This window comes from Stegodyphus dumicola, chromosome 2 (genome assembly GCF_044657685.1).
Source record: "Stegodyphus dumicola isolate Sdum_Otavi_A_Nest chromosome 2, ASM4465768v1".
NCBI lineage: Eukaryota > Metazoa > Arthropoda > Arachnida > Araneae > Eresidae > Stegodyphus > Stegodyphus dumicola.
The window spans coordinates 247844988-247862387 of NC_140769.1; the positions used below are offsets into that span (position 1 = coordinate 247844988).

The 17400-nt window shown below is 35.6% G+C and overlaps 1 protein-coding gene across 1 annotated transcript in view; it reads left to right on the forward strand.

Annotated features, from left to right (window-relative positions):
- Positions 1–17047, forward strand: part of LOC118187530 (equilibrative nucleobase transporter 1-like) — a 321014-nt gene extending 303967 nt beyond the window's left edge. Inside the window, exons 11-13 of the mRNA XM_085811987.1 lie at positions 4737–4935; positions 14518–14638; positions 16103–17047. Of these exons, the coding sequence (XP_085668113.1) occupies positions 4737–4935; positions 14518–14638; positions 16103–16228 (446 nt within the window). The 3' untranslated portion in view covers positions 16229–17047. The remainder of the gene's footprint in view (positions 1–4736; positions 4936–14517; positions 14639–16102) is intronic.
- The last annotated feature ends 353 nt before the right edge of the window (positions 17048–17400 follow it).

Sequence of the window (17400 nt, forward strand, 5' to 3'; positions counted from 1 at the left end):
ATTAATATAATTAATTACTATGTATACATTTTTCTTGTCTTGGATGAAGCAAATTTATCAATTACTTCATCAAAGTCGGTCATTTTAAATTTTTCACTTTCCACATTTAAAAATGCTAGGTGGCTTAGGGGATCTTGTCCTATTGTTGATTGTAAATATGTCAAAATTTATTTTAATTTGCTGAACGAACGTTCATAGCCAGCATTTGATAATGAAATAGTAAGGAGTATTTGAAGTGCTACTCTTTGGTTTGGAAAAACATTTTCTCCATAGATCTGTAATGGAGGTTTAGGTTCAGTTTCTTTTCTACTGCAGAATAACATCTTGCAGACATACACTGCTCAAAAGAATTACGGGACATTGCGAGTTCGGTATTAAATAAACATATAATCGACAACCTTTTTAACAAAAGGAAATAGAAAAGACTATAAAGGAAAATTATAACGTTTACTAAGTTGGGAATATGCAAATTTAGCCTGTGACGTCGGAAACTATGCGTTTTAGATAAGGCGTAAGGAGCGACTTGCAACATTCTTTTTTAGTAGGAGACTAAAAACAACTGACATGCGTTGAATGCTTTGTAGCAGGGAATATACGATGTCTCAGCAAGATGACTTAGTTTAATTGGTAACCAGGAAGACCATCAATCGTTTACAGGATAGTCAAACGCTATCCATTGTAGCGGAAGCGTTACGAGTTTCCCAAAATATGATTTCCAGACTATGGAATAGGTTTTTTTAGAAACTGGATAAGTTTGAGGAATCCGGGACAAGGTCGTGTTATCGTTTTAAAATAAAAAAACGGGAGTTATACGTACATTTCGTTTAAAAAAATAAAAATATATCTCTGTTTTAGAGAAATAAAGTGGTCAGAAAGAACGTTTTGTATGCGGAGATATTTGGTTGATGTACTGCAAGCATTTTATTACACATTTTGTCAGACAAATTAAGAAAATAAGTAATTAATTATATTACAATAATTATTAATTTTAAATATATTTTCCAGAAATCAATCGAAATACAAACTGAAATTTTCTGGAAAATCTTGTTTGGAGACCATTTCGCCCCCTGCGTTGTATTGAAAAGATCACCCCCATGCCCCCCCTTCGCTACGCCACTGCACTGAAGTATTTATTTCACTCACGTTTTCAATTCTTGAACTAGGATTCTCTCTATTTAAGGTACAAGACTCTTATTAGAATTAACTTTGTTTTTTCATTGCTTTGGGGAGGGGCCAGAATTTATAACTAAAATACATTGAAATGGCTCTTTGGCTAATTCTTGATGCAGAAAAGCAAAGTTTTTGTGGAAGAGAAGATTTCAATTGACTTCAATACTCCTGACGATTCTGGCACTAATGTTGATTGAATTCCTCTTCTTTTATGTACGTGTTTCATTCAATTTCATTTATTTTTTTAATTGGGGTACAGCTTTTTTGAAAAGTGTTGGTTTTAACATTTTTTTAATTCGTTATTACATTTATACGATTATTTGAAATTGAAATTTATTACTTATGAATTTCAGTTTTTAGTCTTTGTGAAAAATTAGTTCTAAATTTCTTACTTTTGTCTTTACTGATAATTTTTCAGCACATTAATGCACGAAAATACTAGGCATGAATACATTTTGTTTTCTAAAAAAATTGTTTGGTAATTATATACATGTATCTGCGCTTTCTGAAATACACTGCTGGCCATTAAAATTGCAACATCAGGAAGGAATGAGCTGACGAACGTCAAAATCACATGAAAGGAAGAAGAGGTTGGGATATGCAAATGATTAGTATTTCAGCGTATTTAGACGACGCAGGAGGAAGAAACGACATCTGAAACACTGCATAAAAAAAAAAAAAAAAAGTTGTGTAGTGGATTTCTAATTCAGAAAGCGCTTTGTGAGGTCATAGTTTGCTCAGAATATTACATTATGCCTCGAATAAGATGCTAGCCAGCAAGTGTCGGAATTCGATAGAGTCAGGATCGTTGTCTATAGAGAGTGTAGATTATCGTTCCGTGATATCTCCCGTCGCACTGGTCGACATCCAACCATTGTTATGCGAATATGAAATCAATGGTTCACTGAGGGTCATACTGAACAGCGTGCAGAATCTCAACGCCCTTCCATGACTAACGCCCGAGAAGACAGACATATTGTGAGGTCAGCCCTGCAAAACCATACAACCATATCACGGACCATTCAGAAAATGGGCATATTTGCACCACGCCCAGTATCCGCTACTACGGTGCGTCGACCTTTTCAGCAGCGTGGACTATCAGCAGGGAGACCATTATTTCGGGTTTCCTGGACAGAGTAACGTAGAGAGAGACGGCGACTCGTGTACCGAACGACAAAGCTGGATACAGGAGTGGCCCAATGTTGTCTTTTCATACGAACCCTGCTTCTGCGTGTAGTATTCTGACGACCGTATACGTGTCTGGTGGTTCCGAGGAGACCTACGTCGCCTGCTTGCATTCGATATCGGCATAGGGGTCTTACACCTGGTGTGATGGTTTGAAAAGCCATTGGGTACACGACACGCACATCACTAGTTCGAATCGACAGTAATTTGAACGTAGATCGGTACGTTTCTGACATCTTGCGTCCAGTATTTGTGCCCTACCTTCGAGGCCTGCCAAACGCGATCTTCCCACAAGATAATGCAAGACCACATGTTGCACGTCATGCTCTAACCTTCGTCGATATACAGGATATTCAACTGCTGCCCTGGCCTGCATGGTCTCCAGATCTGTCACCCACTGAAAACTGAGAGATTGGCCCGCCACCTCTCTCCAGCTCATACGGTTGATGAAGTGTGGCATAGACTTGAAACAGCATGGAATGAGTATCCTTTTTCTGTCATCCAATCCAAGTTTGACTCCATGCACAAGCGTGTAAGGGCCGTTTTAGCTAACATGTGTGGCAGCTGTTTCTACTAATTTCGTACCCCTGTAAACACCCAAACTGCTTGCAAATTTAATTATTTTGTCTTCATTTTGTCTGTTTACGTACAATAAATATCTTTCTTGTATTTGCTTTTCTTCATGGTGTTGCAATTTTAATGGACAGCAGCGTATATGTAAGATAAAAAAAATATGTAAATTGAAAGTATAGTTAAGGAAGCCTCTTAATTGCTTATTTTTAATTTGGGTACTTCCTATCTAGTATTAACTTTCTCGAAACTGCGTCATATCTGTAAACTAATTCAGCATTATGTCATCTTAAAATTCTGCAATGCCTATGAGTTTTAGCCAATCAGATTAACGAAGTATTTTACTATAAATACCGTTGCAATTTTTTCTCCCTACGCTTTCTAGTTAAAGGACGTCTCTTGCTTTTCTGCTTCTGTTAAAAATGTAGTGGATCATCATCAAAATTGCATTTCTAGGCCCATCGTCGCTGATCATTGATGCTCAATTCAAAGCGAGACTCATCGCTGAAACAATTCTGCTCTAGTGTGTGATGCAGGTCGAATACGCGCGGCTCAGCCTAGCGGTGTGCATTTGTAAACAGCAGTCGGGGTGATGGATTCCGTGACCTTAGCCCAGTTCGCTGAGTCTCCATCAATGGTCATTGCAGTCAGCAGTCATTGGTGTTCCGGGTTACACATCGGATCATTGAAAAGGGTTACACATCGGATCGCCAGGGGCTGTGAGCACTGATCTGACAATCATTCAGTTCTCTCATTCTGTCTTCGCTCTTGATCCGATTGCTACTCTGATGCTCTGCACGCTTCACCCATTGCTGCCAACGTCGCCGAATGGTAGCATCGCAATGTCTACCAACCCAAATATCTACCGATCTTACGATTTGACCACCCTGCTTCCTTTAATCCAAATGCACATTCTCTTCCAAAGGTTGCAGAGCTCATACTGTTCGCGAACCCGTCTGCGAAGCATTGGTACAGTCCGCGTAAGTCGATGAAACCAGATTCGCATGGAAGTTATTACCACAGCATTTGAATGTCCTCTGCTTTTTATACCATTTAGGTGCTTCGTTCAAATGCACTGAGGTCCAGGTAGTGAGTCATTGGCCGCGAAAAGTTAATCGTTTGTATATTCTGTCGTAAGGTGTGGGCATATGCAATTTAGTCCTATTCGGATAGCTCCTTTTTGGTGCACCGCTTTTTGTCTTATAGAATATATATATTTTACCGATTAGAAACTGGAATTAATAATTATTCATTGTTAAATTGTCCTGCTAGTCGGTTTGGCCTTAATAAAAGGTAAATCTTTAACTCTTGATTCTGTACATACATCTATATATATACAAAGAGAAAGAATGAAATTTATGAAAATTTTTTGCTTGCTCGCTTTGTGAGATTCGTTATTTCAATTAAAGCAAAATATTTCGAATTGATCGTATTAATTTCTTCTCATACACTTGGACATAAATCAGATAGAATTATGAAGTATTGTTTAATTTATACGGAAATTATTATCAGAGATTATTATTAGAAAATCTTTTAAATTCCTCCTTTTATGTCTGCTATGTTCCCAACTATTTAATAGAAAGGAAATGCATAAATATTTATCAATAACAGAAAAAAAGCACAAAGAACTGAATTTCAGTTTTCGGTAATTTTTCCCGAAGTACTAAATGCACATAAAATATAACCAGGAAAATTCAGTGAAATAATTAGTTTTATAGAATTAGTACATAACAGCTGAAAATGTGTCTATCGTTTTATCAAATTTAAATGGACCAATTTTTTTTTTTTTTTTTTTTTTTTTTTTTTTGTAGACAATGAAGATCAGGATGAAACTTTACTCAGAGTGATCCGTTCTTGTTTCTGGCCGATGTTTCTCACTACGATACTTGAAGCTATTGCTCAAATCTGCAAATTTTTTAACGTCAAGATAGCAATCTACGTGTCCATTTTCGCCGTAACTTTCCTGAGAGCATTTTTCCTTTCTATCGGAACCGCATATCTTCGAATAAGGTAAGTTTTTAATTCATTTTTATTTTATCGCTCTTTCGAATAAATTTTTCTTACACAGAACAATATTGTTTCGTTCTATGGGTTCCTGGATTTGGATGATGACATTTCATCAAGAATCAAATGACATTTCATCAAATGAATTGATGAATTTTCAAATGAATTGATGATGACATTTCATCAAGAATCAAAACACAATTTATTCGCCAGCATTGCACAAGATAGCTCCAAAGACACTTTTACAGTCGTCGAAAAACTACGATGAACACGCTTCAACAATCAGCAACACAGTCTTCAGGTTATAACCGTAAAAATAGCTTCACGGCAAAGCACTAAAGTACAGCTCCCGACTCGTTCGATCATTCTCAAGATAATCTTTGACCTCCAGACACTACTGCTCTACTATCGAACTCAAGGTATAACTATCTCCATATACAGGCAGGGTATATATAGCTTTAGAACATCTTCGAGAACATTCCCGAGAAAAACCTCTAAGAATGCGTTCTAGAATGTTTTCGCTCCATCTATGGCATACCACCAATTTTGTCACCAAATGAACGATTTCGTGCCAAATCTGGCAATTCTGCCTTTCTCTGCCACGCATTTTGAATGAACGCTACATATTTGAAATTCTTTGACAGGCTAACTGATTTATTAATCCAACGGCACAGTTCATCACGGAAAAAAAGAGCATCAGAAATATTTCAAGTAGATATGTAAAATTCTTAATTGTTACTATAGTTTAGAGGGGGAAAGTGTTTATTGCACTTGTCATCTGCCTATAAATTACTTTTCTCTATCTACAGAAGAGAAAGAAATCGAAAGTAAATTAGGAACTACAATAACTAAGAATTTGTCTTTGATTCTAAGAACAGATGTTTTCAAATATCATACCTAATTCCTCTTTCTGGAACAAAAGCTCTAAACGTACTGTCGATTTTCAGTTCTCTATTTTAGGAATATTCTATTTAAAAAAAATTAAAATAGTTTTGGAACAATGAATACCAGGCTATAGAATGAATCTATATTTAACATCATTCTTGACAGTTTTCGGAAGATACGATTTGTCATGTATCCTTTAGTGGGTAATTATTTCACAAGGTACACTCATTTAAACTACATGCCACTTTTATTATATATACAAAATATATCATCACTCGCATATACACTTATATCTACAGCTATCTCCTAATTACAGCTACTCGCATTCCAGTCATTTTCTAATTACTGCGCGCGCTTCGATGCTTGGCGCTGTGCCAGCTTTTAGTCCGATTATGATATGCACATCGATAGTTCTCGATATACCACATCCCTTCCCCTTTATCATAACTGCAGTCTATCTGAGGGACGTCGAATTCTACTGGACCGACGCAAAGGTTGTGGCACTGCTGGTTTATTTGGTAACCTGGCTATATCAGCAACAGGTCCCAGTGGATGAAACCTCTCGTACAACCTTGTACTCGGAGAACGACACAGACTCATCTGCCTGGTGGCTATTTATTATCTTTGGATGGTTCTCTTTTTAAACTCTTTGGAAATCACGAGAGCTGGAGGTGGACGTACGAACCCCTCATCTGTTATGGTTCCTCCATCACGCATCTGACGATCTACATTTATGGTGTAATGAAGCTGCCCATCCTTGGATTGGAATTTCCAAATCTCCATCGTCTATCACCTTGGCGATAATTTCTTACTGCCACTCTATCTCCTACTCTAAATCCTCGGTCTGCAAACTCGTAGGTTCCTTTTCGAACTCTGTCTTCCACCCTCCTTTTGAGATCTGGTCTCAATAAATATATTCTTGTTCGAATTTCCCTCTTCTGCATTAGCATTGCAGGGCTCTGCAGAGTAGTTAAATTCGGAGCTTTTCTATATTGCATCAAAAATATACTGAATTTTTGTCTCAAAGTTCCTGGATAATTTTGCACTGTTCTTAAAGATTGTTTTACTGTAAGCACATACCATTCAGCCTGCTCATTACTAGATGGTTTAAACGGTGCTGTAGTTTTGTGTTTGATTCCGTTACTCTGTAGAAATGTCTTAAACTCATGTGAAGTAAACTGTGGCCCGTTATCACTCACCCAAATAACAATATTGGTAATCCGAATAGTGCAAAAATGTCCCGTAAGCATTCTATTGTTTTGAAAGTCGAGCTTGATTTCATTGGATAGGCTTCTAGCCATTTTGAGTGAGCATCGACTATTATCAAAAACATATGATCAAAAATAGTGGGTTCGAATCCCATCCTCGTCGCCAGCTATCGTGTATCCTTTAGTAGGTAATTACTTCACATGATACACTCATTTAAACTAATACATGCTACTTTTATTATATATACAAAATAGTATATCATCACTCGCATATAGTACACTTATATCTACAAATATTTCCTAATTACAGCTACTCGCATTCCAGTCATTTTCTAATTACTGCGCGTGCTTCGAAGCTTGGCGCTGTGCCAGCTTTTAGTCCGATTATGATATACACATCGATAGTTCTCGATATACCACACGATTATCAATAAAATTCTATTTATGCCATGAAGAGAACGAAGGAATATTTTCCGATACAAGTACCTTTTATACATTTTAAATGCATACAAATATTTAAATACGTATTAGGCTTAGATGATGCTTACATTTTTAATTGATTTGCTAGTTTTATCTACAAATTGTTATAATAGCATACTGAAACAAAAACTTCCGGGGGGTGTCATCAACATCAGCTCACAGTTCTGGAGATTTTTATTATATACATTACAAATATTCCATACTCATACTACAAAAAATATTCTTAGCAATATATAAATAAATATTACATATGAATTATGTATGCAAATTTAACTAGCGATTTTCTAATAAATGAATCGATATTTTTATCTTTAAAAATTTACATTTAAACTAAATAAAAAGGTCCATGGACTCCCCATCAATCTTTGTGAATTTCTAGCAATGTTTCCCCTCTGAAATATATGTAGTGCTCATATAAAAGTCTTTGTTTATGTAATTTGACTTTATTTGAATGCTAAGCTTGAGAATTTTGATAACAATTTATACAACTGTCTTTCTATCAAAAATTTGACCCTGGTTATTTAGTAGATGATATCAAATTATCTAAATCCAGCAACATGCCCATACCAAATAATGTGTCCACAATATATTTTTATTCTGTTAACCAATATTGCAAAGTCATTAGATTCGCATGCTGGAGGGGAGGGAGAAAATAGCATACATACTCCCCTTTTCAAAGGATGATTGGGGGTTAGGGGACCCAATCGCCAAATCCTGGTGACGTCGACCCACCACTTTTAAATTCGAGCGCCACAGTACAGTCATTAGGTTTTTTTTTTAAACAGAACACATGAAAAATGAGCAATGCCCTCACCGGAATTCGAACCTGGACTTCTCGAATACGCGCCCAGTGTGTTACCGTTACACCACGAAAGCATACTGGAAGGAGAGAAAAAATACCTTATACCTACCACTTCAAAATAACACAACCGGGACGCATCAAAGATAATAACTATTAATCTATTATTTACAATAACTTGCAAAACAAATTACAGTGTTATACCCTAACAAGAAAAGGTTTTAGTTAACGCTACTGGGGAGTAATAGCTGGAAGTAAGTAACAAGTGGTAATGATAATACTCACGAAACAAATAACTAATATAATACAGCGGAAGTTCGCCATATCTTAAGATTTTATTTGGTTTGATGTAGGCCTCGGCAACGTATGACACAGGGTCAAAGCGTGACATATCTCATAATTCCAAGTTAACCCATCTGAGTCCCGAAAATAAAGTATCGTATATGGAAATACATTATACAACATAAATATGAAACAGACAATTGACAAATACATAAAAAATAAACTGAAAATAAATATAACGACAATGACATTTTTCTTTGATTACAAAATTACAGTAAGGAGTATACATTTCTATTGTTAAAGAGTAAATAACTGTAATATACACTAGTGTGCAAAAATTAAGGACGAGACGGTTTTTTCAATATAACTTTGTACAAAAGCTTTCCAAATCAATACATTTAATACCGTAAGATCCCCAATACGTAAGGACATGAGTAATGTAAGCAACACTTACTAAAAGAGAAATCAGAGGGATAAAAAGAAGCTTTATTGAAAAAGTAGCATGGAGCGCAATGCGACTGAAGGCCGAAACATCCCTGTGATGGGTGTCCAGCAGAAACATCCGGTCTTTAATAGGGGATATAATCTTCCCTGACTGCTAGGCAGGTTTCACAGCGTCTGCCCATGCTGAGAATGAGGGTGTCAATGAGTTGTTGAGGCTTTGCTGCCCATTCGTCTTGCAGCGCCAATCGAAGCTCCGGAATCGTTACTGGTGGTAAGATACGAGCTGCCAAGCGTCTGCCTAGAAAATCCCATACATGCTCGATGGGATTGAGATCCGGAGATCGTGCCGGCCAATCCATACGTTCAATATCCTCACTCTCTAAGAGCTGTTCGGCAGCTACTGTGCGATGACATGGTGCATTGTCGTCCATGAAAAGGAACTGCGGACAAATAGCGCCTCTAAAAAGACGCACATATGGAACAAGAATCTCGTTACACGGGTCTCGTTGACTGAACCTGCGTCGAAGATGTGAAGGTCTGTACGACTACCAAGCATGATGCCTCCCCAAACGAGAACACCGCCACCTCCATACATGTCCCTTTCAATGATGTTCGAGGGATGATTGCGGCTTCCCCGCTCTCTCCAGATGAGTATGCGATGAGAATCGCTTCTCAGACTGAATCTGCTCTCATCTGTAAAGAGTACTCGTCCCCATTCATTGTCTCTCCAATTCCGGTGTTCCCGGCACCACAGAGAACGCCTTCTCCGATGGGCAGGTGTTAGAGGTACATACCGTACAGGGCGTCGTGCAAACAGACCACCATCGTGCAGTCTTCTGGCCACGGTAAAACGCGATATCGGTCGTCCAGTCGCCTGTGTCGTGTGTCTAGCGATTTCTCCCGCTGTCTGCCGTCTGTTATTTCTGGCCTGTAAGGCAATATACCGGTCATCTGCGGGTGTGGTTCCTCGTGGACGACCACTACTAAACCCCGGATAGCTGTTGCTGTAGTTTGAAATTGTCTCCAAAGTCGTGAAACGATGCTGTGAGCAATTCCGAACTCTGCAGCCACACTTGTCACACTGCGGCCTTCCTCCAACTTCCCAATGATTCGACCTCGGGTAAAAGCATCCAGATGTCGTCTAACAGATTGATTATTCTCCATTTCTCGCTGAGGCAACAACTCGGTGTGATTTCAACTGCTATACGGCGTGCAATCTCTTTGCCAGAAATACTGATCTTACACCGACAACATGCTTTATACTACTTAGACACTCCCCCATTACGTCTACCTACATATCTGCGCATGTGCTACCGTACATCACCTTACTTATTCTCCTAATTGGTCTTTCTGTTCGCTCTGCCTCTTCGTTCAGCTGATATGCTAATTTTTCGACTTCGTCCTTAATTTTTGCACACCAGTGTAACTTCAAGGAGAAATCGATAAGATTGGCAATCCATAATTCCACGGCCTTCCCATTTTGTCTGTGTTTGGGTCAACTTACAAATGCGAGTAAATATTTTCACACATGACATCTATTTTAAATAAGGACATCAGCAGCTTAGCTATCGAAAATTCAGATGTTTGTATTCGTTTTAATAACAATAAGCCAGACTTGACTAAATTGACGCAACAAGCTCAGCATCAGAGGAGCCACTGACATCGAAGAGAAAAATAAAGTTCATTCAGCTATGTTTGTTTTTATAATAATTAGAATTTTAATTATAATTTTTATGCTTAAAGCGTATTGCAATTATTTGCTCAATAGAATTTATTTTGTTATTCACCTTCCCCCCCCCAAAAAAAAAGACAATTCTAAAATGAAATTATCACTGACCAGAAACGTCTTCTTAACATGCAAATTTTGGTTGATTTTGACCCTCAGCAAACAAAGGTTGCCGATTCTTTGTCTAATGGATTGCGCTGTGGTGGAAAATTTAAATTCGTTTCCTCAAGATTCCAGCTTTAATCAACACAAATTCATCTATCTCCCTTCCAAGTAGAAACTCTTTTTTCAAGAACTGTGGATAGTTTAAGAATAAAAGATTTTTCACTCAAACCATACGAGACTTGTCACTCCAAAATCAACTTTTGCGCTCTTTTATAGAATGGTTTTGATTTAATTTTTTTTTTTTTTTTCTCGTTCAAGCCAGAATTATCAAACAATTTAAACTGTATCATATGATGATTTTTATTTGAAATCGGCCTCACATAAATGATAAACTTCTGTCTTTACCAGTGAAAATTAAAGTTTTAATAAAACTTAAAGAATCATTAAAATCTCGGATTCCCAAAGGATTTGATCATATAATAATTCCTGCTTTTGTACAAAATAAAGAGAATTTTTTTTGGCCTTATTTGAACTTTTTTTTAATTTTGGACTTGAAAAAAAATGTCAAAAATACTTGATTTTTTAATTATTTTGATTTTTTTTTTTTTTTATGTATTTCATGTCTATTTTTATTAAAATTAATGAAAATTTTGCATAGATTTTTGAAAAAAAAAAAAAAAAGGATAAAATGAGAAATAAAAGGGCAAACGCATGAAAATATGGAAAATGTTATATGTTTTTAATTCAAAAATTGTTTAAAATAGGCAGCCTATGTCTGAAACTATGGGATAGACAGGCTGCTCACAGGAACTAACTTTGCTTTGGTTCAAACTTGTTCTCAAATATGCGACTCGTGTATCAGATATGGTTATCTAAATACAGTAGAACCATATTAGAATTCGAATAACTGGGGGTCTACGTACACTTTATTTAATTATTGTATGTTGGAAACGGGAGAAAAACCTATAACTATCTTTAAAGAAAAAGAAGTAAATGAAATTTTAATTAAAATGAAAAGGCAACACTTTTACGTACAAGTGCTGAAAGTCATTGCTTACTGAACATTTCGGTCAAAGTAGACTGACTGTCTTCGTCCGTTTTCGGACAGCTTAGTCGTGCATCCGCTTGACAATGAGAAGTTGCATGTGTCACACTCGGGCTGACGCTCCATCCATTTCCACGCTGCGTCAAGGCCGGCAAACACTTCACTGGCTGGTCCCGTGTCTGGTCGACCTTCGAAGGTTACCTTCTTCTTTGACACTTTCTTCTCTCACACTTTCATCATCATTTATAATTTGAAACTCAGAGTCTGACGAATCACACACTATTCATTCTGCTGTATATTCAGCACTAACTTCTGAACATCCAGGAATTCTCGAAAGAATGTTTCTTAATTCCTCAAGTGACAGTCATCCTCATCTTTTCTTGTCTCTCCCCTCTCCCTTTTTCTTAAATTTTCTCTTTTCTTATTTTCTTAAACGATTCGGATGATCAGCAATTCGAATAATTGGAGTTGTACTGTACTGAAGAACAGTTAAGAAACTTACGCATGTTGTAAATTACGGCTAATTAAAACAGTAATTTACAACTTGTGATACATGTATCCGTATGGATGCTGTTGCGATGTAATGCGAATTAACTCGATACACGTCCTCGTTTTAAACACAAAACTTATATTAATTAATTGCACAATACAAGTATAAACAAGAAAATGACATATAAAACTTATAATACGAGAACAGAACAAAAATAGTGAAGAATAGACAGCATTCCAGCTGCCTTACGAATGTGTTCGTCTGAGCCTGACTGTTCAACTCAATTCAATGTTCTTTGGCATAGTTCCAAAAACGAAAGAGTCAGGTTGAGTTGTTTTGTTCCGGCGCACCGGAACAGATGCGAAATACGACATTTAGAAAAGAATTCGATAAGAGCAGAAAAAAATAACCCTCAGTTATAGAAGATAAAAAAAAAAAAAAAAAAAAAAAAAAAAAAAAAAAAAAACTATTATATGGAATATTTTAAATATGAATTTTCTTAAAGAGGCCATAACTGACTGGCCTAAGTCTCTGTGGCTAATCTGAAAGCGAGCATCGTTCAATAGCAGCTTGAAACTTTCTTGACTGTTTGACTACTGCTATTGCAACCTTCATTAATACACTACCGAAACATAAGAATTGTCTAGAAAGAATATTATCTAAAAAACTACTTCGGTGAGAGATAATGTGGGGCAACTCAGATCTTTTTATCTCTCCCAAGTGGACCAAGCCCATTGTCAAAATCTCTCTGCAATTGAACTGCATTCTTTCAAACAATATTACAACTTCTAGACCAAGTGCAACAACTGTATTACAGCTTCTAAACCAAGACAAATTATGTAGCTAAAATTTTTGCCTTTCTATCTTAAGAAGCACACATGCTTAGAATATCGGTAATAATGGTGATATTACAATTACGATAATATAATGCTGTAAAAATAATAGATCCTGCTTGCCATTCAGTTGATAGGGAACTTTCCCTTGATATCAAGAGTGAGAAAGTGTCTAGTATTAATTAAGGAAATGAAAATTAAATATTTGAGCAATATATCACAAATTTTATGATCTTGTTCCTGCAAGGATAATAAATGAAGAGGGTATTTAAACTTTAGTACAGCTGCAAACTTTCCTGACGCATAATAATAAGAAAATAATTTAATATATTGCCTTAGAAAGAAATTTTGCACGCCGTGGGTACAGTTCATTAATTTTCCAAGCTCATAATGGTACATAACGAGCTTTTGAAACACGCCGAGTTAAAAATAATTTGCTTATTCAATAAGAAAGCAAGCTATAACTGAGATTTTTTTTTTTTTTTTGAAAGCATTAACTTTGTTTTAAAAGCATTTAAGCTCTAGTATAAGCAAATGTAAATATATTTAGGCGTAATACAATACAGCAATAATCTGTAGCAATACTCTACAGCAATAATCTGTAGAGTCATTAGGCTATTTTGCAAGCTGGACACATAAAAAATGTGCAATACTCTCTCCAGGACTCAAGCCTGGACCTCTCGAATATGCGCCGAGTGTGCTATCGTTACACCACGAAGGCATACAGAAAGGAGGGAGAAAATACCTTATATACTCCCTCTTTTAAAGGGCAACTGGCAATTAGGGGACCTAATCACTAAATCTTGGTGGTGAAGAATCATCATCCACCACCTTTTAGTTCGGGCGCCACTATAGAGTCATTTGGAAGCAGGAGATGTGAAGAATGGGCAGTGCCTACACCGGGACTCAAACTTGGACTTCTCGAATACACGCCGAGTGTGCTACCGGTACACCACGAAGGCTGCAGAAAGGAGGGAGAAAATGCCTTATAAAGTATTTATTCGATATAATCTTTAAAAATGCTTACATTATACTAAACAGTAATTAACAAATTATGCTTCTATTTTTTAGCTATTTACACTAAATTATGATTGATTTTATTCCTTTGCTTGTTTGCCAAAAATTAGACATAAATCGTTTATCTCATGATACACCTATTTTTCGAGGTTTCATTACGTGATATAAAGCTACATTAAAATGAGGTAATAAGTAAAAAAGCAATACAAGATGTACATGATTTTTATAGCATATGTATTATCCTATTTCTATTATGAACACCTTTCTTTTGCAGGTTTCCAGCAGAACATTTCAATAAGCTGCTAGGTATCATGAGTACTATATCTGCCGTTGTTAGTCTGCTTCAATTCCCTCTCTTCTTGTGGGAATCCTCATCTCCTGCTAGTGTGCTGAGTGTAAGAAATATAATTTCTCTCTTCCTGTATCAAATAAGTAATTATTTCACTTACACGGCCTCCTTATTTTCTTAAAGGAGGATTCTTCTCTCGACAGAATCTAATTCTCGATTTTTTTTTTTTTTTACTCTGAACCCCCGACTAAGCGTACTAATACTTGCTATCTTCATTTATGTTTTTTGAAAACTTTAATGTTAAACGTATTTCTACAAAGCCTGATCATAAATCAGCTTTGTCCTAATGCCTGACATAAATTAGTATTAGGTTTTAATTTAATTCGAAGCCTTAAAATTAAGATTTGCAGAACCAAAATTGTGAATTTCTTCCCCAACCTAACAAGTTATCAAGCTCTTCAATCATCAGTTTCTCAAAATAACTTTCTGTGTTAGGACAAGGGGACACTACATAGATTATCAGAAGTATAAATACACCATTATATTGCAAAACGTACTTTCATGGAAATGAAGGTTTTTAAAACAGACTGGAACTTCATGATTTTTTACACTAGACTTAAAGTATTATGACTTAAATTTTTATAATCAAAATGGTAACCGATTTTTAATCTATACTTGTGCATATTTAATACAAATATAGCCAATAGGTTGTGCTAATGGGAAAATATATTTATTTTTAATATTTCTATTGAGAAATAGAAAAATAATCACTGTGAAACGTAGCGGTGGTACTAAAATTTTTCAACTTTTGTTCAGATGGTACGCGTTAGTCAAAAGGTTGAGAACCGCTGCTTTAGACTCATAATACGATATCCGTCCAATTCAATTAAGTACAAAAAGTTTTCGTTTTAAATTACTGCAAATAATATTACAAGTTGGCTATGTTCGAATATCAAAGCCTGCAGCTGTTTTCTTGAACACGAATTCTGCAAGATTCAATGAATAAGATCTCCATACTGGGGGAAAAATAATAATAATTTACACTTCTCACGATATTCTGTACAGAAACGCTCATCATTTAATCTCTTAACATGAGGAATATTTTTATAAACTGATATTTTATTTTTAGTTACGTACAAACGCAAATATTTCGCTTTTCAGTTTGCCTACGGCCCCTGAATATGATATTCGAGTTCAAAATCAAATATCTCTGCCAATTTTTGTCGTACTGGTGTTAAACGTTTTGTGTCTCATTTTTTAGAAAAGAATATAAAATTTCCCTAAATATAGTATAGGGATCGGAGGAACATGTAAAAAGTTAAGATTTCGTAATTTTTAGAAAATTTTTTCTTTAAAAATGCCCAAACAAGAATTTTTGCGTCATTTAAAACATTTTTTACAACTGAAAGTATATTTTTCTAACTGAAAGTACCAATTGTTGTGAAAATAAAGCTCGATAATGACTTTTAAGGACACAGTATATATTGGCAATATTTAGAATACATCATGAGTGTAATTAATGAGATATATCTGATGCCATTCGATAATCGTAAAATGCTTTTTCTTACAGGTTAATATCTTCGATAGTGTTTGCTCAGCTGTGGCCTTTATTCATCCTTTGCTACTTGTTGTGATACCCGTTCAGAAATACTTCCTTAGAGATAAAATGAAGAAAACGACAGATTCTAGTAGCTGAGATAAACTGCACTAAGTATGCGAAATCTAAGACTGGCTTTCACTTGTAGGCATATTCTTGTCAGCAGCTATTCATATAATTTTTCTGAAAATGGATTTGCTATTAAGAAGAACTGAGGATACATTTTATTATTTTCTACTTAAATACTGAGACGCAGTGACGTCATTATACCGGGAACATGGACCTTATAAGAAATAGACTAACCCAGTGGGCGGGGCGCGCGTCACCGACATGTCGGCAAGAAAGAGTAGGGTTTACTTTAACATTGAAAACCTATGGCGTTTGTATCATATAACTCTTTTTAATTATTAAATGTGATACGTTATATAGTGATGAGATTATGAAAGCCACAGTTTTTTCCAAATAGGATTTAATATATCTCATTAAAGCATTTTTTACTGCATTTCGCGCATTTTTTTCATGCTTAATTCTTGTACAAACATCTTTACTTTGGTAAAACGGTAAAAACTCTAAGCACAAAATTTATGAACTTAATTTTGCGTAAAAATAAAGTAAAATTAAATAAGATTGATAGTACGCGATGCTTTGAAATAAATAAGGTAAAATTAAACAAGATCTGATATTTTTTCTTTTAATTTAATGAACATTTTCAGGCAGTGATTTTCCAAACTATAACATTACAAAACGATCATATTTATTTGATTGTGTGATCATTAAATTATTAACATTAAAATGGATTAGTTATTTTAATAATTAATAAAATTCGGAGCATAAAATTTTCTGAGCGTAATGAAGGAAAAAAAAAAAGATAAAGTAAAATCCAGAAGCACTCAGATTTTATATTACGCCCAAAAGGAACTTTTTTTTAAAGTTTTGTGTGTTACCTATATTTATTGAATATCAGAATATCATGTTCTTCGCCCGTAAACCACATACATTTGAAAACAGCATATCTTCAGAATTTCCGCACTGGAGATAAAACTGTTATTTCCCGTACAGTGCTCGCTCTGAACTCGTTGAGTTTGTTAATCAAAAATTCGTTAAAGTTAAAATATGAAATAGATTAAAAAAAATCGAAATTCGGCCATCCAGATGCCCATGTTCGGATTACATTATTTAAAATTTGATGGCTCTAAACACTGTCGTTTTTGTCACAGTGCGAGAAACATACATGTAATCTTGCAGCTTCTTTATTATTTAATTTCTTTACA